The sequence below is a fragment of the Seriola dumerili genome, unplaced genomic scaffold (assembly GCF_002260705.1).
Source record: "Seriola dumerili isolate Sdu_G_001 unplaced genomic scaffold, Sdu_1.0 BDQW01004171.1, whole genome shotgun sequence".
Classification (NCBI taxonomy): domain Eukaryota; kingdom Metazoa; phylum Chordata; class Actinopteri; order Carangiformes; family Carangidae; genus Seriola; species Seriola dumerili.
Genome location: NW_019178426.1, coordinates 373,191 through 398,342, shown reverse-complemented (window position 1 = coordinate 398,342; position 25,152 = coordinate 373,191). Strand labels below are relative to the sequence as shown.

Here is a 25,152-nt window from a genome sequence, read left to right as displayed (position 1 = left end):
TAAAAGCAGGTCAAAAATATAGACTTTTATTTATTTATTTTTTAAAAGTTTTCTAAAAGAGCAGACATGCTGGTTTTAGGTGCAAGAGGAAATAGTAGTTGTAGATTTGTACATTTGTTTGTATTTTTGGCTGGAGGACAGTGTATGTGGGATTGACTCAAAGTAAACTACGCTATTTTCATCATAATGAAGGAACCCAGTGCAACAATGTGGCTCACTGATGTGTTTTTAATAGTTTTTGACAGAACTGAGGTCTATGGCACAGATGAATAGGATGTATCAAGCTGTGGCTACACAGTAGCATGTATTTGTTGTCAGTTTTGGTATTTTCAAAGGATTTATTGACAATGAGAAAAATATCACCTTATCCTTTGATTAACAGTGGGGGGAAAAACCATGTTTTATTGCTATATAATATCCTTTGATATGTAAATACATGCAGAATCATGTCAAAGTCACACTATAAAGTAATATTTCTTATATTATGATCATTTGATTGATTAATTTTACATTCCCACCAAAGCATATCAGTGATGAGCAGTATGTCTAATCATCAGACATTCGAGGGAATTGTGTTCAGTGATGTACACATGGATGCCTCCCATCACTGTCATTAGTACTGTGCATAATTTGAACAGGCAATAAGCTCTCCCTGAAGGCCTTTTTCATCTATACAGGTCCTATTGACATTTACTAGAGAAAATTATTTTATTATTGAGCCTCATTTATTTTCTTCTTCACTAGTATTGATGGACTGAACAGCAGATATTGAGCCCACAATGAAGAAATTAACTGTGGCTTTAAAAAAAAACTTTAAAAGAATTCAGTCATTCAGGTGTTGAATTTCCTTTTATATACATAATAATAAGTCTGAACCTGATTTTCATTATAGAGTAACTGTATAGGTGCATTATTCTTTGACATTTTTCCCTGAATCCTTCAAACTTTTTCAAAGTGAAATATAGATATATATAGATATTTATCAAATATTTTGTTTGCGATTTCGAAAAGGGAGCATTTTCACTTATGGTATAAAACACTTCTGTCGTCTGTATTTTTTGCCCTTGTCAGCTGATGGAAACCATATATATATATATATATATATATATAATGTATATCAGTACTCTAAAATGTACACCACAGTATGGATACACTTCTACACTCAAATCCAGTTAGAATTATTAGTATGCACAATGGAGGTGGATCAAACATTTACATTTTTTGGTCATTCCACTGATTTAGCATTGTGTTATCTCAGGTGTGAACATGGAAGATGGAGAGAACTGGTGCTCCCAAATCAACAGGCTGCAGCAACTACTGGATAAACTGGAGTGTCAGGTATGAAACGTTTCTTTATGTACATCTTGAAGTGGACAACAATGTATTTCTTGAACAGCCTTTTCTAGAAAAAACTAATTTCTATAATCTCACATTTCTGTATTATGTGGTGTTTCTGTGCCCTGCCTCTTTTTACTTTTGTAATGATCCTCTGCCCTCACTGTGTGTGTAGGTGCACAGCGATGCAGCAAGTTAAACACACTTCCAATTAAGGTTGAAGACAGGAGTTGGTCTTTGAGGTCTTTACTGGAAACTTTGCACAACAAAATCAGTGAAGCAATTACAACATACAATGAGATCCCATAAGATACTGAGACAATAAGATACTGTCTACATTGATCATGAGAAACCTATTTATTCATATTTCTGTATACATGATCATAACAGTATCCATGTTTCTGATCAAAGAAAGGATAGATTAGCTGTCAAATTAGTGCTTCAAGTTAGGAAGAAACAAAGGCAAAACACAAGACAAAATCAGGTTTCAAAGATCAAAGTCTTCACTGAGGGAGATGGTTCAGTACACAGGCAGGCAAAAAATATCAAAAAAGCTCAAGGCTGAGGCAAGGTCAGAAAACTAAGAAATTGGTCAAAGACGAGAGGTAAAGACAAGGAAATGGCTGGTACGCTTGTTGCAGGGAACAAAGACAAACTGATACAGAAGAAAGAAGCACAGAGAATAAATAACAATAGTGTGCCTAAGTATTCAGACTAATAAACTAGTAGAGGGGAGATAACGAGACGCAGGTGCAACAAATTAGGGCTGAGCAGATAATCACAGGAGCGGAAGACACACAAGGGCAGGAAGTGAGGATCTGAAACGAGAGAAAACTCAGTAACACCAAAATAAAACAGGAACTACTACAACAAAGAGGAAGGAACAGAAAACAATAAAATCAATAATCACAAAACAGCTCTAATAAAATGACCCCTTACAGATAATGCTCCGACAAGGGCATTTGGGTATTAGATTAAAGATCCCTGTCGATAGCTACTATAGATTGGGCAAAATCTCTGTTATTTTACTGTTTTGTCTTTTCTCCTGTGAACTGGCTTTAACCTTGTTTGGAAAGGTGCCATTGAAATAAAGCATTGTTTTTATTATTCATGAAAAAAAAAAAGGTTAGGCAAACGTGAGCACAGAGCTATAATATTTTATATAATATATGTTTTTGAACAGGTTGAACTGAATCAATCAGATGGGAAATAACAAAATAACTAAGGCAGTGTGAGGCCTGTTTGCCGGCCACCTCACTTTTAAATACATTTAGAATGTTTTTATGGCTTATGATAAATTATGCAGTGAATATATAAAACAGAAATAATGCATTATTTTTTTATTATTATTTTGTTTTGGGGCACAGTATTTTAACATATTAAGAATAATGAGAAGTACATATATGGATTTCACTGGGACTGGTTTCGTGTTGCGTTTTCATGATTATGTCTGTAACAAGGTGTCAGCTCAGTGCTTGAACAGTTTCAGCCATGATGAGAAAAATGACAGACTTCTTGAACAGGCCTATTGTGTATTTTCAGTCCTTAATGCAGCAGTTTATGTTATGTATTTGAAATTTTTACTCAGCTTTGTGCTGATTTGAAATTTTTGTGTTTGTGATGATCAAAAAGAACAATACATGCACTCACATCATGTATAAAACACTGCTTCGAAGAGTTCTGAAGAACTGTGTTGCTGTCAAACACAAAGCATAGTCACCTCTCAGCGCTCATTCTGTATCCTATGACCCATTCTCGCTACCACGTCTCGAAACCTCTTCTACACCCTCCTCCCCCATCTTCTGCTCCATCTCATTCTCTCTGTCTGTTCTTTTCTTTATTAACTCCTGTTATTCCCATTTTTTGATGTTCATTTTCCCCTCCTTTCAGTCTCTCTCAAAGCATATTTCTCTCTCCAGTCCTCGGTTTGTCAACCCAGGGGGACTCAAGAGTGGAATATCAAAGCAATTCATAACCTGTAGGATATTCTGAGTGCAATATCCATCCCCACACCTCAATGCCACCACCGTCACACACACACTCACACACACACACACACACACATCTTGTGTGCATCTTGCTCCCTTTCTCAGCTCTCTCAAATGCAACAGAATGAGTTTTCTGCCTCAAAGGTTATGTTCACTGTCTACACACACACACACACACACACACACACACACACACACACACACACACACACACACACACATACACACACACACACACACACACACACACTTACACAAGAACCATAACCTTTAAGAATGAAAACTTTCTATGTTATTACATTTGCTATATTTAATTATTCATATATTATATCATATATATAGGCTACATACAGCCCCAGGATAAGAGGATAGATTACATGTTTTCTACTTGTTTCTCTGTAGTCCTACGTGACTCATCTCATCGTTCTGTTACACTTTTAGCTATCAGAAACACAATGGCCTCTTTGAATGAATGGATGTAACTTTTATTCCCTGGTGAGGAATTTGTCTTGCACAATGGCGTTTGAAAAACATTAAATCAAGCACATAAAAACAGATATCATATTGGCAGGCCACACACACTGGTGCCATCTTACCACTATTAGTACCTTTTAAAAGGTAACTATAGGTGATAATAAGCTGCTTGCACACATCTTATGGGGAGGATGGTCTTGTATCTACAAATGAACTTCAGTTTAATGTGTTACTAAAATGTTATTTAAAAACTAAATGTTCTATAGAATATATATATATATAAATAGAATATAGTGATTAATTCAGAATATATGAAATGCATTTTGCACACAAACTATATTTCAAACATGAGCAAATTGTGATTAACAACTGGCAGAATAAATAAAGTTTTCAGACATTGGTTCAGTGGTTTAATTACAGTAATTTATGTTCATATCTCTGGCAACACAAATTATTCTTAACCATATGGTCAGAAGCCTCTTCTCATGTGTGTTACCATCTCGTTTTAGAGTCCCAAGCTGGAGCCACTGAAAGAGGACACACTGGCCAGCACGTACAAGTCTGTAAGTCACCGCTAATAGCAGGTTTTCACCTGTGAATACTGACCTGAGTGAATTACTGACTAAACATCTTGTTTTCGGGCAGTTAGCTTTAATTGAACAGGTACTGGGTCACCATTAGAGTGGTAGTAGAGTTTTTTCATTTTGACAATCACTGTAAACAGCTTTACTTTAGTGATACATGAAATGGATCATACCACAGGCTGCCACACACAAGGTATTACTAGATACACCACGCACGCACGCACGCACGCACGCACGCACACACACACACACACACACCAATCAGTTAAGGCTCATGTCAGGTTTTAAAGACAGCATTTCACAGCAATTAAACTATATGGAGAGACCTTTGCTCTAATGTTGTAATGTGACAGTTCTCTGCCTGAGGCTACTGCTCAGCATAATTATTATATAGAATAACCTTCCCCTTGGCTAATCATACACTAGCTTGATTGCAGTAACTGCACTTTACTGTGCGAATCAAGTTAAAAATAACTTTAGTGGATAATTGCTGATTTAAAACAGTATTTTCACACTTTGTTTTGCTTTCGTTCTTCTGTGTCCAAACGCAGCTCAGATCATTTAACTCTCATTGTACATAAAATAAGTCATGGGCAAATATAGTTCAGGCAAAACAATATTTGAAATCACAACAATTCTTAGTTTCAGGTGATACTAAACTATTGAAACCATAATTAGGAATATTATATAAGACTGCCCCCCCTATATCCTACACACTGGTCCTTGAACTTCTACTCTAGCACCATTCCCGGTTACTCCTCCTCCTGACTCTGTACACCTCCAGCAGATACAGTATGTTCCCAAAAGCTGACAAGATGTTATTTAAACTCTTTTTCGGCTGCACTCAGTAATCATGCTCTCTTGAAATTGCATTTTAGTCATCCAATTTGTTCACTGTCCTCATTCAAAATGTCAAGCAGCAAGCAATGGAGGTTAGTTCATGTTCACTAGCCTTGCTTCAAAACAAGAGAAAATCGTGTCTGAATTGTCTGAGTTTGGGTCAGATTATATTTGACGTGTCCATATACAGACAAAATAAATTACTGACGGGACTCAAAGTATTTATAGCAGTAATAGTAAAGTTAATGTCTGTTTTTACATGTTTCTATACGGATTGGTGAAAAAAGGTAAAATTATATAAAGTAATGTGCCTCTATTTTTTTGTTTCTTTTAAGCCCTTCAAAATTAAACCCAGTAAAAAGCAAATAATATTAAAAGAAATGTAGATCATCCTTGTGACAAAGGGCTGATACAAAAATACACACAATTTTAATGGTTAAATCTGATAAAGTACATACTTAATTACTCACCTTTTAATGCGGTTTGCTCAAGCCGATTGTTTTGAGGCATACCTGTAAAACCACCACTGCAATACAACTGAGGAGAATGTAATTTGATTTTCTCCTATTTTCATAGCTACTATTTTTGTTTTGATGTTAATTCTTCTAAGGCAGGTCTGTGGATTGTTCAGTTCTTAACTGGTATTTTTAAATGCTTTGAGCATCATGAATTAAATCCCGTTTGCTTCCATCATATTGATGTGGAAACAAAAGTTTTTGTCATGTGAGTGAACTGACCCTTCAAGGAAGATTCAAGTCTGCGAAATAGGGTTTTAAGAAGAACACATAAGAGAGGTTGCAATAATAACTCACTCTAGCACTGAATTGTTGTTAATGTGATGTGGGCAGGGGGTTGGTGTGGCGCACTGGGAGACCACATGCCAGGTAGAGTTCAGTTCAAATCCATTTTGAAATGTGAATTGCGACACGTGACAAATAACTTGCAACAACTGACTACTACTGTGTGTTCACATTAAGTTGAGATGGAGAAAACCAGCATCCTGCTGTTGTCAGTATATTATATGAAGAAAGTGACAAGCTATTCTAAACGACAGTGATGAGGTATCATGGCAACACCGTTATTATAATGCAGGTCTAGCGTCAGTATTCTCTTATGTAATCAGTTTGCTGTGTTTTTGATTCATTAGAGTTTAGAAAAAGCGCCTGATTTTCACTCTCCATCTTTCTTTGTGCAGCTGTTTCCACTCAGGCTTTGGATGACAAACAAAACTGAATGTGCCTTAAGTGAGAGCATACAGTACAACATAAATACAAAGAGGCATCACATTTATTTATTTATATCTCATCTGTTGTCAGTGATGATGAGATATGTACCCTGAGGAAGGTACAACAAGTCCTCCATCAAACGGTTTCACAAGTATCCATCTTGACAATAGTTGTTTAATGTGTCATCTCATTTCATTCCTCTTCTCTGTCTCTCGTCTCGTCGTCAACAGAATATCTTGCTGGTTCAGAGGCAGATGACTGTGACCGATGAAGATCTGGACAACTTCCGGAAAGTTCTGAAAAGCTACATCGATTCCACCTCAGCCCACTCTGACAACCTGCAGTGAGTGTCTTGTTTGTTTTCAGGCAAAGTAATATATCTTTTAAACATTGTGCTGGCTCTGCTGCTGAGACACCTTCATGAGCACTGAGGCAATGTTGAATCAGGGGTTTGGATTGTAAAAACTGTTGTCTATGAGTAAAAAGGATTGAAAAAAACATACTGTTGATGAAAAATTCCCATCAGCATGCTCTCATCAATTATCATGGGATATTATAACAGCAGCTTTAGCAGCCAAACTGTTAAAAGTTTTACGGTAATAACAGCTTAGCATTTTCACAGCTTCGAACTTAATGAAAAAGAGTTCCTGTTTTATACTAATGCTTTGTTGCTGCCTTGCTTGCCCTGGCTACTTCTAACAGACATCTCTTTATCTTTCTAAAGAGTCAAACTTTTTTCATTTGATTTATCTTTGCAAAGTGAAAACTCTCTTAGACTTTGTATCCTCTTCTTGCCCCATTCTACTTTTGCTCTCTATCCGCTGTCAGTGTGTCCGTTCACAAGCTCCCAGGAAAGTCGTGTTACATAATGTATGAGTTCTGGCAAGACCGCATCTCCTGGATGAGGTCAGTATGGTGTGTGTGTCTGTGTGTTTGTGTGTGTTTGTCTGTCAGTGTGTATGTCAGATATTGGCAGACTAGTTTGGCACTCTTAACTTTTTGATGGAAATGTTCCCCTCCAGTGAATATGAGCAGATGGCCCATCTCTCAGTTCGCGCACACACACACACACACACACACACACACACACACACAGAGGGACACAGGGACACACAAGGATGGTTTGAAATGGAATCTATGCCATATACATATCAATGAATACATTAATCTGTCATTCAGAACATTGTGCCCAGCATGTCTGCTAAAAATTTGATTAAAAACAACAGGAAAACATTCAGTACGAAGTAATGAGCATATAGCTTTTTGAAATACACTTTGTTTAGTAAAACAAAATTGTGTAACTCCCTGACATGCAAGTATCTACAGACAAAAATTCATTTTAAAATGCAGAATATCTCCAGTTACAAACTCTTTATTTCAACAGTGATTTATTATACAACAGGTGATGGTCAAGTTAGTTTATTCTAACCTTTTCTTTATCTATTTGTTTTTTGCTTTTTGCTGCATTTTTCTTCCCGTTTTGCTTCTTCGTTGTCTGTCTCTGTAGCTATCTGCAGTCCAACAGCAGTAAAGATTTCCAGCGCTGCATCATTGACATGTTGGAGGATGCTGAAGTAGTATCTACTATGTTGCTCCCAGGTTTGTGTACTGTATGTGTTTCAGCGAGTGCAATCATATGTGTATATAGTCATATAAAACCAAGTGCCTGCAAACCCTGCTTAGTGTGAGATCAACACATGTAAGATACGACCTAATGTCTGCCGAGATTTTTTGATTTGGTGTTCATATGGTGTTGGTATGAGTCATGAGTCCAGTTCTGGCACCTAGGGCTCTCCCAACAGTCACTGCACACTGGGCCCAAACTTCTGCATGTGGAGCGATTATTACCTGTCTGCCTGCTCGTCTGACATTTTGTGAGGTCACACAAACAGAGCCCTGCTTCTCCTCCGTCAACAGAAATTCCTAGTCTTTTGAAGAACATCTTTAGAAAAATAGCCTGGGTAGAAAGCAGGCTTGAAAATGACACACTGAGTGTGTGGCATCCATGTCAGCGATACGCACACATTCACCACACTTTGAATAGCTCTGAAATAGCATCATTGACCTGCTATCCAGCCTTTCCCTGGGCATCTTAGGCCATGCAAAATGTTTATATCAGTGACCTACCTTTCACCCAGTGTAGCCCTGATAACAAATGCTCCATATTGATATGTCAGTTGTGTACAGACAGACATTTACTGTGGATGTGCAAATATTAGATGTTTCTGAAGAAATAAATATCCACTTCGAAGACTATTTTTACACTGCTTGTTGAAAGTTATCCAATTCTGCTGTTTGGTTCACATGCACAGATCAGATGTTATACACGAGGCAAAAACACAGAATATAAAATATTTACTTGCCTTGTTTCACATTTTCATATGGAGATAAGCACCGTATTCTTGGCAACATGACTTACATCTGATGCACATAACTTTTTTTTTTTTTCTCGTCACCCCCGTCATTGACTCCTCAGCGGGATCGATACATGGGAGAGTGGCATGAATCACTGCCACTCCAGCCCAGGTTACAATCATGACTCTTCTTTCTCATCTTGACATTTGATTAAGTTGTTGCAAGCCTATAAAATGTGATGCAGAAAGCAGTAGCGTTAATTATTACTCGTGCCTATTTACGTCCATTGCAGATGGTGCTTTAGCTGTGTGTGTAGGTTACTGTACACGGTTGTTTATTTCCACATCTGTGACTGTGTCAGACATAAACTGAAGAGTTTTGGTGTAAGCACAGGAATCTGATATGGGTCACTTTTGAAAGCAGATACAAACAGACGGTACAGAAAAATCAGATGTTTGAAAACAGTCAGTTGGACATCAAGAAAAACAACCTCAACATAATCTGTGTAAGTGTTAAGTACTTCACAAGGATAATTACAGGAAATCAGCTTGTGAGTGCATTTTAAAGATTTCTTTATTACTCATCATTAGATGCAAACAGACTCTCACCATTAGTGAAGGTCCTGGCTTGTGGGCGCTTCGTCTGCCTGCACGTTGATGAGTTTTGAGCTTTTTTTCTTAGTCTAGTAAAACAGCTATTAAGTTGCTTCTCATAGAAACAACTACTTATCTGTCTGTCTTGAGATATTGCCTGTCTCAGTACAGACATTATTAGTGGGTAGCTTTGCCCTGAGCATCAGAGACGTTTGACCGTTGAGAATACGAGTGCAGGCACAATGCACTGAGGAAGACGGAGGATAGTTTATGAGGTGTACGTCAGAAGCACAGGAAGGAGTCGACTCTGGAATCAATAATAGAAAAATAAATAAATCACAGCGTTCTGCTGCTCCTACCTGCGGCTGTTATTGTCTGTGCCGCTGACTGTCACCGAACACTAGCTTCATTTTTTTCCTCAGTAGGAGCTTTGCACCAAACAGCCTTGTGTTTAATGACATGGTTGTCCTGTCCAACTTTGTTTGATTACCAACCAAGAAACTGTAGCACAGCTAAAGCGAGTGGTACTCTCTGAGTGAAAAGGTCAGGTTAAAAATAAGCACCAGGTTAAATACACTGTAACTTTGTTTGCTTTGTATTTGCCCTGTGTCTGTGACGTTCGTGTAAAAAACAAAAACAATACGCACGCAGCCATATAACCTTAATGTATCTATAAAGGCTTATTTTCTCCAATTACATTGTTTTAATTGCTGCCTTCCCTAAATTATGTAAATCATATTTGTTCTTTGGCTGATGTAAATGTTACGCTGATAAACTGGAAAAATTGGCGCTTAATAAAATGTAAATTAGATTAATGATTTTAAATTTACCCTGACATCTCCCAAAGGAGTCATGAATTTCCCTGAGTAAAACAGCAGGTTGGGTCGTGAGTGTGACTTAATACGTTTCTCTTCTCTGTGTGTGTGTGTGTGTGTGTGTGTGTGTGTGTGTGTGTGTGTGTGTGTGTGTGTGTGTGTGTGTGTGTGTGTGTGTGTGTGTGTGTGTGTGTGTGTGTGTGTCCGTCCCCTCAGCTTCCTGGTGGATTATGACTAACAACTAATGAGTGAATCCAGAATGTCACATCTACTGCCTACACTGTCACACGGACAAAGACACACTGGCGGAGCAACCCACCCACTCGCATGCACACACTCACTCACTCACACACACATGCATTCAAATACGCACGCATACACACATACAGAAGAATTCAAAAGGCATCCATGTGTTTGAAAGCAACAGGAGACAGAGACAATGGCGTCACCCAGCATTCTCCAGCAGCATCTTTTAATGTTCCTCTGTCTTTGACTGCTCATTATTGTGCCGCTTATATCAAAAGGGATAGTTGACACCCTATAGCCAATTTATAGACTTGAAAGTGACTGATTCTCTGCAATGCAAAAGCCAATTTTTTTTTTTTTTCATTTATATTTTTATTCATAACCCTGCAGTGCTTGTTTGATATTATTCCAGTGGAGAAAAGCCAAGAAGACACTAGTATAGGTTACTACAGCGATCCTAAATTGGAATGAAAATTACAATGCCTGTGGTGTTTTTGGGCTTTTGATGAGTTGTGTACTGATGAATACAATTAAACTGGATGAAAAAGCAGACTGGATGAGGAGATGGAGAGTTCCTACGGCCTAAACATGCATGCTGATGACTGTGGCCAAGAGCTTTCAGGAATAGTTCCTTTAAATCCTGGCTTGTATAATGTTGTATGATATTGTAGAACTGTATTTCCTTCATTTAGCTACCTTACTGTAATGTGCACAGAACGCCAAAAAAAAAAGCTATTATTATAAAAGCTACACCTGCCCTGACATCTATCTGCAGTACTGCTAGATATAGTGGTCAGTTATTTCTCTTAGTTTCCTCTCCTCATTCTTCAGCCTGAGACACCTTCTTTGTCTCAAATGTAAAAGTATCTCTAAAAATGTGCGTTAACACTCTGTGAGGAGACTTTATTGTATCACTACATTATAAAGAGAAAATATATTTAAAGTATCTTGTATTTATTTTGATCATGGTAGAGCTCATTCCGTCTGTACATTTGGACCTCGGATATATTCATATTTCTGTTGTGCTTTGATTTGGTAACGAACACCAATACCTGTAAACAAACTGAAAAGCAACTTTAATAAATCATTAAAGCTAATTGTTTGTTTTGACAAGTGAAAATGCCTCTGAATCTTCACTTTTGACACATAAATAATTTTTTATCTTTTAATTTTATTATTTAACAACACCAAAGACAGGATCGTTAACAGGATGAGACGGGGAAAATAAAACTGAATGAACAAGATGGCAACAAAACAACAAAGGGCAACAGATTGTCTCGTGACGAGTGTCAGCTTGTTGGTTTTTGCACGTGCAAGTGTGGGTGTTTGTTTATTTGTAGGTGCCTTCTTCAGTATATATAACTACTTCTACTACCACTAAGACCAATACTACCGATAATAATAATAAAAACCCATGTCGTTCGTGCAGATGACCACGGCTCTGCAGCCCTCAGCTGAATGGAGGGAGTTTCAGTTCATTGTTTAGCTTGAAGTCTAAAGTCTCACTCACTAATACGGAACATAGAAACTTTTTCACTGCATCTGTATCAGTAATTTTACTCGTCAGTGTTGTGTGAGCTATAAATCCCCCACAGTGCTTTGAAATAAAGGCAGCCCTTGAAATTTATTTGCAGTTTCTGTGAATCGAACAAGACACTTGTCTGACCAAGATTATCCAGCTATGTGAGTAGGATACACCAGTGGTTCCTCACCATGTGTGCTTATTGACAGGCTGCATATCTACAGGTTGTGAGCCTTTCAATCAAAATAGTGATTTTCAAGGCCAGAGGAGGTAAAACTAAAAAATATATATCTGTATTGGAGAATTGTGTCTTGTGTTATTTCTACTTGCCAGTTCTCACCTTGCAATCCCAGATTCATCTCGCCTTTGAATCCCAGGTTGGAAGCCACTGCATGACACTACATTAGATTTTATCTCTCCAATGCCGTAACAGAGGGATTGCAACGCAAATGTAACCGGTGCACTGCAGCATACAAACTGGACTCGAGACGCTGCATGCATTTAATTTATTGTGATTTGACCTAAGGCTACAAATAAAGCTCAACAGAAATCTATGTGTATGACAAGCTCTGAATAGCAATAAAAAAGTTAAAAAAAAAAAAAGTCCTTCCTTAGAGCCAGTATCTTGTTATGACAGGAACGCATAATTGCTGAAATTCTTTGTGCCGGATTTGCGACTGCACACACAGGCGTGCACGGGCACAGGGGCTGGCACATCATTGCACTGATTGCTGGGCCTGTAATATTTGATTGCATGATTGATGCTGGCGAAATGAAACCCTCTCATCTTTAGCCTCCTGTCAGGCAGGCTGCTGGTAAGGCGGAATGAATATGTAGTGGCCATCGGGGCAGCCATGTAGATGAGGATGTGGGGACGTGTACCCACACATCCTGTTCCGCATCTATTCTTCAAAACCTCGAGGGGCATGTGTCACCACTACATCTGTTACCAAGAAGAGAGTCTAATTCATGGTAAATCATAGGAAGCAAAAAAAAAAAAAAAAGCCTGTTGGGGTTTGAAGTAGCAGAAGTAGAAATACTTCCAGCACGCGGGACGCCACAGGCAGACGAGCAATGGAATGTAATTTTCTAAACATAAACAGATCATTGGAACATTTCACTTTTACAGAACATAGACTTTGTATCAACTGTTCCTCCAAAAAAAAAAAAAACTGATAAATGTAGCTTCTATGAAACTAATTGAAAGCCTGGTGTTTAAAGTACAATTCATTCATATCAGTTTCTCTGATGTTGAGATAATAGTTTGATATTTTGATGAGGGCAGTGCCCTAATTTACTTCCTGGTGGAGTGTTAGATGAGAGAATTGATTCTACGTTCACACCTGTCAGTTACAGCTCAGTGAGGCTTCCAGTGAAATCCCCTGTGCATAGGTAGGTAATTGAATCCAGTGCAGGGATGGCATACCCCGACACTAACAATGAAAACCACAATATATAGAGGTAATGAATAAATGTATTAATACATTTAATGGCTATTGCTGGGGGAAAATGATGACCAGTAGTATTAACCCAAAAATAGGGTTTGATTTCAGTTTATAACAAAATGAATCCAGCTCCTCTGAAACTCCTGCAACACACAAAAAATTAATTCATCTCCTGCTATAGCTGATGCTTTGTATTCTACCTGATTTATTATATACCTTGGAGATACAGCAGGGATTAATTCGCACAGCCTCCATTCCATTTTTGCACACTGTAGGGTTCCTGTGCTGCTACTGCTGCTGCTGCTGCTGCTGCTGCTGCTGGATGAGAAATGTTTATATTGAACCCACTGTGGAATGCGTTTTTCTCTCAAAGTCTCAGGAGATTTCGTCGTGTAGTTATACAATATATTCCAATGTGATACTGAAACAACATGGAGTGAGCACAAACCAGCTTCTTTGACTCTATTGGATTTTTACTGCATAAATGTGAGCCATTGTTCAATACTAAGTTAACAGCACTGGCACATATCCATACCCTATTCATTCCAACTATGTGATATTTTCCTATTATGTATTTCCTGATTGTGAAACAGGCTTTTCTGTGTTGTGAAGTATGTGGGATACCAATGAATAGCCAAAGTCAAGGTTCAGACCTTGTGCAGTTATTTCAAATCATACAGTTCTCTGAATAACACTGCTGCCTCTCTGTGCACCCCTCCTTTAGCAGTGAAAAATAATATATATACAGGCCTTTTTATTCCCTTTCAGGCAGGTGCCCTTGGTTCTGATGTGTGAAAACATACCTCATCACTTCAGAGCGCCAAGGGCCTGCGCTAAGGTGACCAAATGACATTTGTTGTCCTGTTTCATTCCTCTCTACTGCCATTTTCTCTGTCTTGGTTACCTTATTGTGCAGAAGGCAACACACAGAAGGCATTTAAAGTAAAATCTTGTGTTACCTCTCTGTAGGGGACAGCAGAAAACCTTGGAAGAATGCCAACACAACAGTACAAGATGTCCGTATCAGATATTTTAAAACACAATATGTAAGCTCACACACAATTTTTGAAGCCTGTATGACGTCAGAGAAGCGGTTTACCATATGTGATACGTAAAACCAATTATAACTTCAGAGTTAGTATTTAGCTCATGGGGAAGATAAGTCACTATACAATAAATAAAAAGATAAGATACATGGAAATTAAAGAGGACACTAGATATATATATATATATTTTTTTTTTTGTTGATGTTCATGTGCAACTCATCTCCACAGAGATCCAAAGACTGGAGGCCAAAGGTGACAAAGCAGTAGCTGTTGTCCTATTTCATGCCTCACTTTCTCTGTTTCTTTTCACCCTGGAAACTTTATTGTGTAGGAGGTAACATGCTCAGAGTCTCGTCTCTGAAAGACTGAGTCACTCATTCTTGTTGACTGAGAGACTCGTCACACTGACTCGAGATTTGCTAAACAGCTGTTTATTATCCTAAGCTAATAGTGTTCATAAGATCTAACAGTTTAAACAAAAAATAGTTTTTGCAAGAGCAGTTTCTTTGTGTTTTTTTTTTTTTTTATGCAGAAGATTTGAAAGTTACATTTTATGCTTGTCTTGTTGTTGTTGTGTTTTGATGTAGGTCCCTTGCAGCAGAAGTAGTGTCTCAAAATCAATTACTGTAAATCACTCCTGACCTTGAAGAACATTAAGTGTTCATAATAGCATGCTGTCAAAAAAGCTTTTGCAAATTTTACAGAGGGGCAGACAGAGTGAGAGGGGTTTGGGGGGTGGAAAAGATGGATTAGGATGGAGAGATATATCATCAGAATGGGATTTCAGTGTCATGTGATGTCCAGACTCCAGCATGGGACTAAGATATCACTCTAACGTCCTCATGTCTCTGTGATGATGATCTATGGCAGATCCTCCAACGCGATCGTATAATTTAAGCATTACATTGAGCGGAGGTGAAAGACACAATGAAAGCTCCCTATGCACAGCTAAATTCTGTTTTGTTTGCTCAGCACTGGATTTATGACTTTGTAATGTTGTGAACTTCTTGCTTTACCCTGCTCTCATCGCATGTCTGTGAGCGTGATCGACTTGCCATTTTATACGGTTTTATACTCGTGTAAAACATATGTTAGCATGCCAGTATGCTAAATTAAGATAGGGAGTATGGTATAGCTGCTTCACCATCATTGTCATTGAGAGCATTGTAGCATGATAATGTTTGCATTTAGGTCAAAGAACAATTATGCATAAGTGTGTCCTCACAGAAATAAAGTGGCTGCAGACTCTTAGTCTTGTTGCTACTGTTTATAGTTCTCATCTTATCTCCTCATGATGCATAAAGCCAACACGGTTTTATATCTGTCTGTGAAACCCTTTGAACACTCAGCTATAGGACAACTGCTGTACAGTAGGGGCCTACATTAGATGGGTTATTAAGTCATCCACTGGGTACCACTCTTTCCTGTGCAGCATCTAGTTCACATTGGAGCACTGTAACCTATTCGTCATTAAGAAGCTCTCCAAATAATGTTGTTTTCTGAGAAATGTATTTAGATTACATCAGGACAATGGTTGCACATTTGATCACACTAGAGTGGTTAAAGGAATAGTTCGACATTTTGGGGAATGTGCTTTTTCACTTTCTTGCATAAAGATGAGAAGATCTACCTCTCTCATCTCTTTAAAGGAAAGATGAGCCAGCAGCCGGAAAACAAAAACTTGAAGTGTTCCGGAAGTGGAAAGACAAATAAGTATGAAAGAGTTAACTTGTCAAAGGTTCAGTGTAATTGTGTTGTGACAAAACTGCTGCGTCTTTAAAGGTCATTGTAGTTAAATTGTTGGATGTAATTCCTCTACTGTGTGGGATATTTATGACTCATGAAATAAAACCAATTAAATGCTGTTATATAACATACAGATGCACATGTCAGGAACTATATCATCTTCAGTGTTGTTATCAAAGTAGATGATATTAAAAACTACAGCCATCAGAACAGTGGGAAAATCAGAGATGAAGGATGAAAAGAGGGGACGGGTAGGGAGTGAAAGAAAGAGAAAAATATGTTTTCTGTATCTCCGCTTTGCATTCTGTGGCTTGTATTTTAGGCATCATGAGAGGAGCTTTGGAAACGAGAATCTAAAGTGACATCCATTACTCCGCCTCCAGCTAGACGTTGGGACAGAAACCAGGCACATAATTAAACCAGTCTCTCCCCACAATCATTACAACATTGTGTAGTAGCATTTTTTTGCCAAGAAACCAGCAGAAGGAACTCGGCACACACTGCCCCTCTGTCCCCAATGAACACAGACCGACACATACACACAAACACAACTGTGTACGTTTGCTGACTCTACTTTTTCCTCTTTCCTCTGGGCAGATGCAATTAACTGCCAACTCATAAAAATAATAACCAACAGAACGTCTTTGATGCAGAACAGAACAAGATGACAAGATGGAACACACTGACAAAAGTCACTTGTAAACAGCACCGTGCTTAAACAGAAGAAGTTCTTGCATAGGCCTACGCTGTGCACTGTATATACAGTATTCATATAGCGTGGAAGGGAATTGCATGTACAGATCCATAATAATCAAATAGAAAACCAGCATCTGAGCCACAGCATGAAACCACTCAGTGTATTATCTTCAGCATAAAGTAAACGTCACGATCCTGTTACGAGACAGGCACAGAAATAAACAACAACAGTGATTCTGGCACACACGCTGACTCACAAAATTACATCTAGATAAAAGATGAGTCATATTCATTTTTAGATTAACTAATGATTAGTAAATGCACTTTGTAAGCACGGTCCTTTGTATATCTGTGCTTACAAAGATAACACTACATGGAAAGACAAACTACAGTAGCTGCTTTTGTTCAGATTTATTATCCTCATCTGAGAGCTGAGAACTATGCCTTAGCTAACCGTAACTAGATATTTAGTCACACACTGTACTTTAGTACAAATGTGAGGTTTTTATTCTTTATTTGTTGTTTATCACTTTATGCAATACATACTTTTATTCCCCTATATTTCAGAGGGAAATATATTATCCACTACATGTAATTGACAGCTGCAGTAACTTTTCAGATTTTGATTTTTCATACAAAACTTATGATGAGTTTATTAAATATGATGAATAGTTATAGATTAAACAAACCAACTATATATTGAATGGTTAAAATGAGCTCCAGCCTGATCAACTACAACAGCAAAATGCTGCATAGACAATAATGCATCACTTGTGGTAACCCAGTAATATGATAGGTAAAACACTCACAGCAGGGCATTTAATTTTACTTTCAATACTTACATACTTTTACTTGAGTAATAGTTTCAGTGCAGGACTGAGTATTGCTTTTACTAGTACTTTAACATTTACATTTGGTATGAGTAGAATTTTAGTTTTTGGTCTGCTACATTAGTTTTTCAGCTTTAGATACTTTACTTAAGCTATAAATAGTTTAGATACAAAACATAATACTGAATTATGAACTCATAAGGTGTACTGCATTGGTATAGATTAACAAACAATATTATTATTATTATTATTATTATTATTACTTTTATTTTTAGAAGAAGAAGAAGTAGTAGTAGTAGTAGTAGTAGTATTAGTAGTAGTAGTGTCAGGGTGTTCAGCATTACTGGATGACTTTGTTTGGGTCCTGCTCAAGTTCTGTTGAAGAGACAGAAAACTCTGAAGACTACAAAAGGCCTGTTTTTTGGTAGCGTGTGGAATGAAGTATTTCCTATCTCTGCAATCATGGACTGTGATCCAAGATTCACTGGGCATCTCCTCCTCATTGCAGACTGGTGCAACAAGTCAGCAGCATGTAGACATCTTCTAACTTTGCAGTCACACTTTTCAAATTGCATCATCTACTGCCACCTCGTGGTTGCACGTGATGTTACACCTTTCCACTGCGTGTTGGCTTTTGAATTGAATGAATTTTTTGCTTCTTTGATGTAAAAAAATTATGACTGATGACTAATGTAACTGTTGAAGTCAGTCATCTTCTACATCCACTGCTCTCTTGAATAATGATCTTCAATGTGAACTGACTTGAATATTAATTAACTGCAGAGATGGAAAAACATTATGCATTATACATGACAGAACTTCCACCCACTTTAGAATAATTCAATCCTGGCAAGAACCACCTCATTACCTCATACCTAAATTCAAAGATGACTCTTGCATATTTCATCAGGAGTCACTGAATCATTCACAACATCAAGGAGACAAACAAGAGACGCAAAAATAAGACACACTCGTGGCTTTTGAGAAGAACCCCAACAACAAGTTTGTTGAAGAGGCATTTTTTTGTCTCGAGTTGATTTTTCCCAGAAAATCTTGAACACATTTAATGAAGTTACACAGAGACAATCAATTAACTTGATATCATATTTTTCTTATTTTCACTGCTTTTAGGAGATCCATCTGTGGCTCCATATACTGCTGGTTTGTGATGGCAATTACTTTAATATTACAAATGGATATTTCTTCTTCTATGCCCTCATTAAATTCAGCAGACCTTTAGAGACAAGCTGGACACCAATGACCCAAAACCAAATATCTGAAATACGAAGAGTCCTGGAGATATTACCACAAAGTACTGGTGCTTTTTATACTGCAGGACTAGAGTGTTCTCAGCTCAGAAATAATATAAGGCTGAGGCCAATTAATGCAGAATTAAGTACATAACCTAAAACAATAGAGTCAATGTTTTGGATGCAATATCTAATTTAACTGAATTAATACCATTTTGTGTCAAGGTTTTTGAACTTAAGAAACAAGTTATGTAGCAGATTAATATTTGTTCATAGTGATCATGTAACACTGAAATCTACTGGTCATTTGTAGCTCCCCAATAACTCTTAACATTTTTACTTTTAATTCAATGAAAGAGATGAGGAAATGTAATTCTATATAAATGGACAGGTGTCGTATTTAACACTCAGCTCACACTGATGTATGATTTGATATGATCGGGTTCACCTTCATTTCAGCACATATTCAATCACAGGACAGACATAAATAATGTTCTGAAGTAATTCTATTTCTTTATTTCATACTTCATGTCAAGATATCTTTTTTCATATGAAGTTGTTATGCCTCATAACAAAAGAACGTGTTTAAAGAAGGAAGGGAAAATCGTGGCTCACAAAATAAAGGCATTATCTCATAATATTCTTTACAAAGTCATCTTACAACCAACAAAAACAACAACAATGTCTCAGTTGTAACAGCAGAGTACGATATATCAAAGTTTAGCACTAAACGTTTGACTTTAATCTAACTGTGACAAAAGAAAAAAAAAAAAAAGAAAAATAGAGAATGAACTGTACATACAAATACAGTTTAACTCCTGAGATTCTCTGTGGGAGAGAGAGTCGCTGCTCTAAACCTGCGCCACAGCAACGTAACATCAAATGAGCATTTTAATGCTTAAAAAGCTGTACTACAAATTGGTCTTCTTCTCTGATGAAAACATTGCAGTGACGCAACATTCGGAGCAACATCTGACCCTGCCATATACACAACTGGTGATGTGAACAAGTGCCAGAATGAAACTGCAACTGGAATAAAAGTCATAACTGAATCTTGAATCCTGCGCTTACTCAATCCAGCCGCCATTCCCTTTACCTCTGTTCGTTCAAGATATCTGATGATCGCAAATGAAAAATAGAGACCAGAGTTCCTCGCTAAACTCATTATACAAGTAGATATGACGTGTGGGGGTTAGTGTATGAGTATCTCTTGTTCACAAGGACATTTACAGGCAATGACGACGACTCTCTCTTTAGTGACTGGAAACTTTGGTAATGCAAGAAACGGCTTGAGATACCTGACCACTTCATTTTAATATTGCTTTGACAAAAGTAATCATATGCTTTACAATAATCACTGACGGCACGACCATTTGACACACGCATTCACACATAAGAAAACCTGACAAAAAGTTGGCGAGCAAATATTTATGTATACAGGAGAGCTGCAGAGACGATCTTATGTGGTCTACTGTCAGATTTTTCCTACAGGGACGACGACAGATGCTTTATGGCTGGTACTATTACACTGTTTACATTTAACACCACCACCACCTCCTTATCTTAAATTTATACACAACAAAGTGAGAATTTCAGTTGAGGGGAGGCGTCTCTCATACCTCGCTGTCTTCTAATCTCCTCTGCCTTTTCTCATATGCCTTCCTTTCATAACTTCCTCCCCGCAGCCAGAGATAAACTGAGATCAATCGGCAGTTTTTTCCCCTCCCTTCCCCAGATCCAAGATTTGGGGTTTTTGGACGAAGACAAACACGTTTCCATCTGTTAGGGAGATCTGTTTTCCAATGGATGCATTTGAGACGAGTCCTTCTGTCCTTTGCCAAAGCCAAAGTCCCAGTTGACATATCACTCACACAGTCATCCATAATCTGTCCTTTTTTATCTGCCAAAGATTATGATGAAAAATCTGTTATCCTAACTTAACCCACAAACAGTTCCCTCATGGTGCTGATTCAATTCTTTCCCCGTTAAGGAAGAGGATGGGTGACCACTGAAGTCCTTCACTTTCTAGTGTCCGTTGGCCTCGGGGGCCGAGGCGGGGGTGGAGGGAGTGGAGGAGCGAGAAGCAACCGAAGCCTTCTCTCCACCAGGACTGGAGACTGAAGGCACGCTGTCGGAGGCCTTAACCCCGGCCAGGCCGACAGGGGACACCCCGGCCGCCGCTGCTGCGGCCGCCGCCGTGGCCATGGCGGCTACCCTGCTTGCGGTGATGGCAGAAACTGATTTGGGTTGCGCCTGAAGTCCTGGGCTGCAGATAAGGTGATGCCTCTCCCAGTCTTTGTGCTGGCAGAAAGAGCCACAGTAGCGAGCGGCGTTGCAGCCGCTGCACGTCTCGCTAGCTTTGCGGCCGCAATTCCAGCAACACTGAGGAAGGAAGGAGGAACAACTGTAAGCTTTCACAAAAATGGAAGGTTTCACATGCAGATATTTGTGTCATCATGAATTTGAGTGAGCCTCCTCTAAAATAAAATTCTTTAAACCTGCTTTTACCATTTTTCTGGCCACTTGGAAGCAGAGAAAACAAGCTCTAAACACAACACCTTTTAAGTTGTCATGGCAAACAGCTGCCTATTTACCCAGCCCGCAGATATGTAGTAACATTAGCATTCATTTGGAGCCATGTCTCTATCCATCTAATGAATCTAAGCCCAATATTCACTCTCATATTAGTGAACTAACTCCCGGGGGAAATATCTGACTCTGAATGCTCCTTTGTGCTCACCAGCTAGTCGCTTACTACCCATATAGTTTGCTGCTTAGTGCCGGACAAATAGCATACAGAGGGTTTTAGTTTTTTAGTTTTTTAGTTTTTAACTGAAAACACCTCCTACATCTGGAAATGAGGTGAACAAACGGAGTGACAAAAGTGAGCCAAAGATGTAAGGGTTGGTAGTGATGAGGGGTTGGGTGATAATTATCTGTGGGTTTATCACTACCACTGACCCTCTGCACTTAGAGTCATCAGATCTATTGTTAATACAAAAATATTGTCTACAGCAGCAACTGTACATCTAATTGTAAGATCCCTTTGCTCCTACTTTAAAGTAGCATCCCTCATTCTTGCAGGACTACAAACTTATTGCACTAGCTCCATAACCTATATCTGTGCTCACCTCACTGGAATCCTCCTGTTCATTGATGACCATGATGGCATCCTCTTGAGCCTTCCTCTTTGCCTCAGCCAGAGTCTTTTCCATCTTTGCCCTCTCGGCAGCAATCATCTCAAAAGCCTTCTGCTCGGCCTCCGCTACTGCTTTCTGAACCTCGTCCATGGCCTGACGCTTCACCTCATTCACCGCCTCTTCTAAACATCGGGGAAGACAAGCGTTGAATGTTTAGCTCACCTTGTTTAAACTCTATCAGCAGCAGTAAAAAAACAGACCACAGATCAGCACACAGTCGTATTTTATGTGTTCTACCTCAAAATGTAAATGTAATTGTTCTCTGTAATCTCAATTATTGCTTCAGTTAAATTAATTGTGATTATCTTTCTTTGTCTAACAAAACCTAGTAGCATTTTTTTTTTCGATAATTAAAATTCAAATTTTATGGTGTTCCTACCAGCTTTCCTCCAGATCTCATCTGTAACGTATGCTGAGCCTGGCCGCGGAGCAAAGTCTCGCTGGGAGTCTGTGGGAAAGCAGAGACAGAAGGGATTAGCACCTGCCAGGGCTTATAGAGATATTAAGATGATTAATTGTTGAAATAATGGTTCAGTTTGTGACTGACAGCTCAATCAAGGTAACAGGTGCTTACAAAGAAAGGCCACACAGGCAGGCAGTGATAATATCTTTGTAATGTCGATGCAAACAAGTCTGCATATCTAGGCCACAGAACCAATGTAATTGTTGTTTATCAGAGTCTTGGACTGATCTGAGATCTGACAACTTCAGAAAGGAATGTGTTTGGCTTGGAGGGAATATGCGAACCAACAAGCTGTGTCAACATTCTGTCTGTTCCCTCAAATCTCTCTCTCCCTGCATCTCAATTCATTTCTGTGTCCCTGGTTCTCCCCCCCCCCCACCCCCACCCTCCCACCCCCACCCCCCATCTCTTACATCCTCACCCCTGCTTTCCTCTCTTTTTCCTTCATTTACATCCTCTCTCTTCAACCAAGCCTGCATGCACCCTCCCCACCGTCCTTCCCACCCCCACTTCAGTCTTTCTCCGCCCGAGCCCAGGCAGGCAGGCGGGCTTCCCGGCTGGGGGCCCAGATGGTGCTCTGGCGAGTCAGCCAGCTCTGGGTCTCTGAGCCTGCAGGACGGCAGGACGGCCCTTCTGTGGCCGATATGGCCGAGGCCAGTCCTGGCACTTGTCTGTGACTATGGACCAGCAGGGGGACGGCAAGGCTGGCAGTCAGAGAGAACACTGCCAGTACACAGCAGACTGGGGGACTAACTGTGGAGGGATGCACTAACACACTGACATGTGACTTGGGTGCAATTCTATTAATAACCACTAGATGGAGCATGAAATAGAAGTGAGGCTGTCCTGGTTTGTGCTCTGAGCTTGTAGAATCATGTATTTCAAAATCATTATATCTCATCATTGAGAGTACACAAGACGTTTGGATCTGGTTTCTTACGGACTTGAGTGTTAACAGGTCGCCTGCCTAATATTTAACTACAATCAGTATCCCTGTGTGAATTTCTAATTGTTACACTTTCCTGCCAAAGTCATATCTGGTTTTCAGGACTTGGACTGATGCTCATCTATGATCATTAAAGATCGGTTCAACCTGTTAATACTATCAGGGTAAATACGTTCTTTTGTATTTTAGGTGAACTGAGCCTTCGGGTATTAACAGCTGACTAATTTCCAATGATTTGGCTTGAAGCAATCTTCTCGAGTGAAAAACACCAGGCCACACCACCAAAAAAACAAAAAAACAAATCATTGGGTTCTGCATACCAACATAATTCATTTTAAATTAACTGTACCCACCTGACTCTGCAGAGTGAGGGCTGTGTGTCTTGGAGAAGGGAGCGGAGCCTGAGCCTCCTTTGCGTGGGTCCTCCTGCTCGCTTGAACGTCGTCTCCAGTAGTTGAGCTCCTCGCGATCCGACTCCTGGCATCGTCTGAGCACGCTCACTGACCTCCGTGTCTTTTCCACCATGTCCACAATGCAGTTCAACACCTGAAGACCCCAAAAAAAAAAAAAGATTGTCTGAGTTTGCTTTTTGCATTTAGCAAAGAATCGCAAACTAATCTTATTTTTGAAAGAAATACAGGATTGGCTGTAATTATGCTATCTAACAACTAGCATCATGTCATGAATCAAAAACCGAGATTAGTAGCAAAACACTAATGTCCAAATGAAGTATAGATGTGAAGACTGTGAGAGAGTAAAACACTGTTTTGCTGAGGATCACACTAAAACAAATTACATTTTACATTCTTTCTATATCACAACCCATTAGCAGCGGTGGTACTTGTCTGGGAGACTTACATGGTCCAGATGCCTCCATTCATCAGCCCACTCTCTGTCTGTCAGTCTGTGGTCCACCGGCTCCTCGCGGTAGCCCCCGTTAGTGCCTGATTAAAACACACACAAGACAGACCACAGGCCAATGAGATTAACATTCTTCCTAATATTAGAGAAGCCACAAGTGACAGTAAGTGAGTGAAAGGGGTGTGCCTGTGTTTAGGTGCGTGTATCATTGGCACATAGCTTTGTTGAGATGGCCGAAACACTGATTAACTTTACTTTAAAATTTGAGATTGCGTCATCATTTCACCACAAGATGAATTTTGACAGAAGAGACGTGACTTCAAAGTCAAAGTCAACATCTTACATCCCATATTAAGAATGACAGGGATCAGGGAATGTTAAACGGGGGGGGGGCAAAAATTATACAGAAAGACGCGAGATGGACTGAGGGATTGTGAGCGAGAAAGGTGGGTGAAAGAGAAAAAGAGAAGCCTGTGATGCAAAACAGACTCCCAGCTCTCAGAGCCTGAACACATCTGGAAGTCAGCTGTCAACCACACACACATACACACATACACACGCTCCCCAAACTTCTCCCTTAGCACCTCCCCTCCTGGAGCTCACAGCATTCCAGTAGGGAGACACTCAGGCTGAGTGGAGTGGCTCCACTTCTAAACACAACCAGCCGGTCTGACACTCAGTGTGGACCATT

The 25,152-nt window shown here is 39.2% G+C and overlaps 2 protein-coding genes across 4 annotated transcripts in view; one reads left to right on the top strand and one right to left on the bottom strand.

Annotated features, from left to right (window-relative positions):
• Nucleotides 1-11,518, top strand: part of LOC111239704 (N-terminal EF-hand calcium-binding protein 1-like) — a 52,003-nt gene extending 40,485 nt beyond the window's left edge. For both annotated transcript variants that reach the window (XM_022769601.1, XM_022769600.1), the window contains exons 8-13: nt 1,259-1,338; nt 4,307-4,360; nt 6,678-6,790; nt 7,276-7,353; nt 7,955-8,046; nt 10,427-11,518. In XM_022769601.1, coding sequence (XP_022625322.1) covers nt 1,259-1,338; nt 4,307-4,360; nt 6,678-6,790; nt 7,276-7,353; nt 7,955-8,046; nt 10,427-10,455 — 446 coding nt within the window. In that variant the 3' untranslated portion in view covers nt 10,456-11,518. The remainder of the gene's footprint in view (nt 1-1,258; nt 1,339-4,306; nt 4,361-6,677; nt 6,791-7,275; nt 7,354-7,954; nt 8,047-10,426) is intronic.
• Nucleotides 11,519-19,634: 8,116 nt separating this feature from the next.
• cbfa2t2 (CBFA2/RUNX1 translocation partner 2) overlaps nt 19,635-25,152 on the bottom strand; it is a 37,161-nt gene continuing 31,643 nt past the window's right edge. For both annotated transcript variants that reach the window (XM_022769603.1, XM_022769604.1), the window contains exons 7-11: nt 24,459-24,544; nt 23,954-24,146; nt 22,571-22,639; nt 22,123-22,313; nt 19,635-21,373 (exon numbers count right to left, since the gene is read on the bottom strand). In XM_022769603.1, the coding sequence (XP_022625324.1) occupies nt 21,017-21,373; nt 22,123-22,313; nt 22,571-22,639; nt 23,954-24,146; nt 24,459-24,544 (896 nt within the window). In that variant the 3' untranslated portion in view covers nt 19,635-21,016. The remainder of the gene's footprint in view (nt 21,374-22,122; nt 22,314-22,570; nt 22,640-23,953; nt 24,147-24,458; nt 24,545-25,152) is intronic.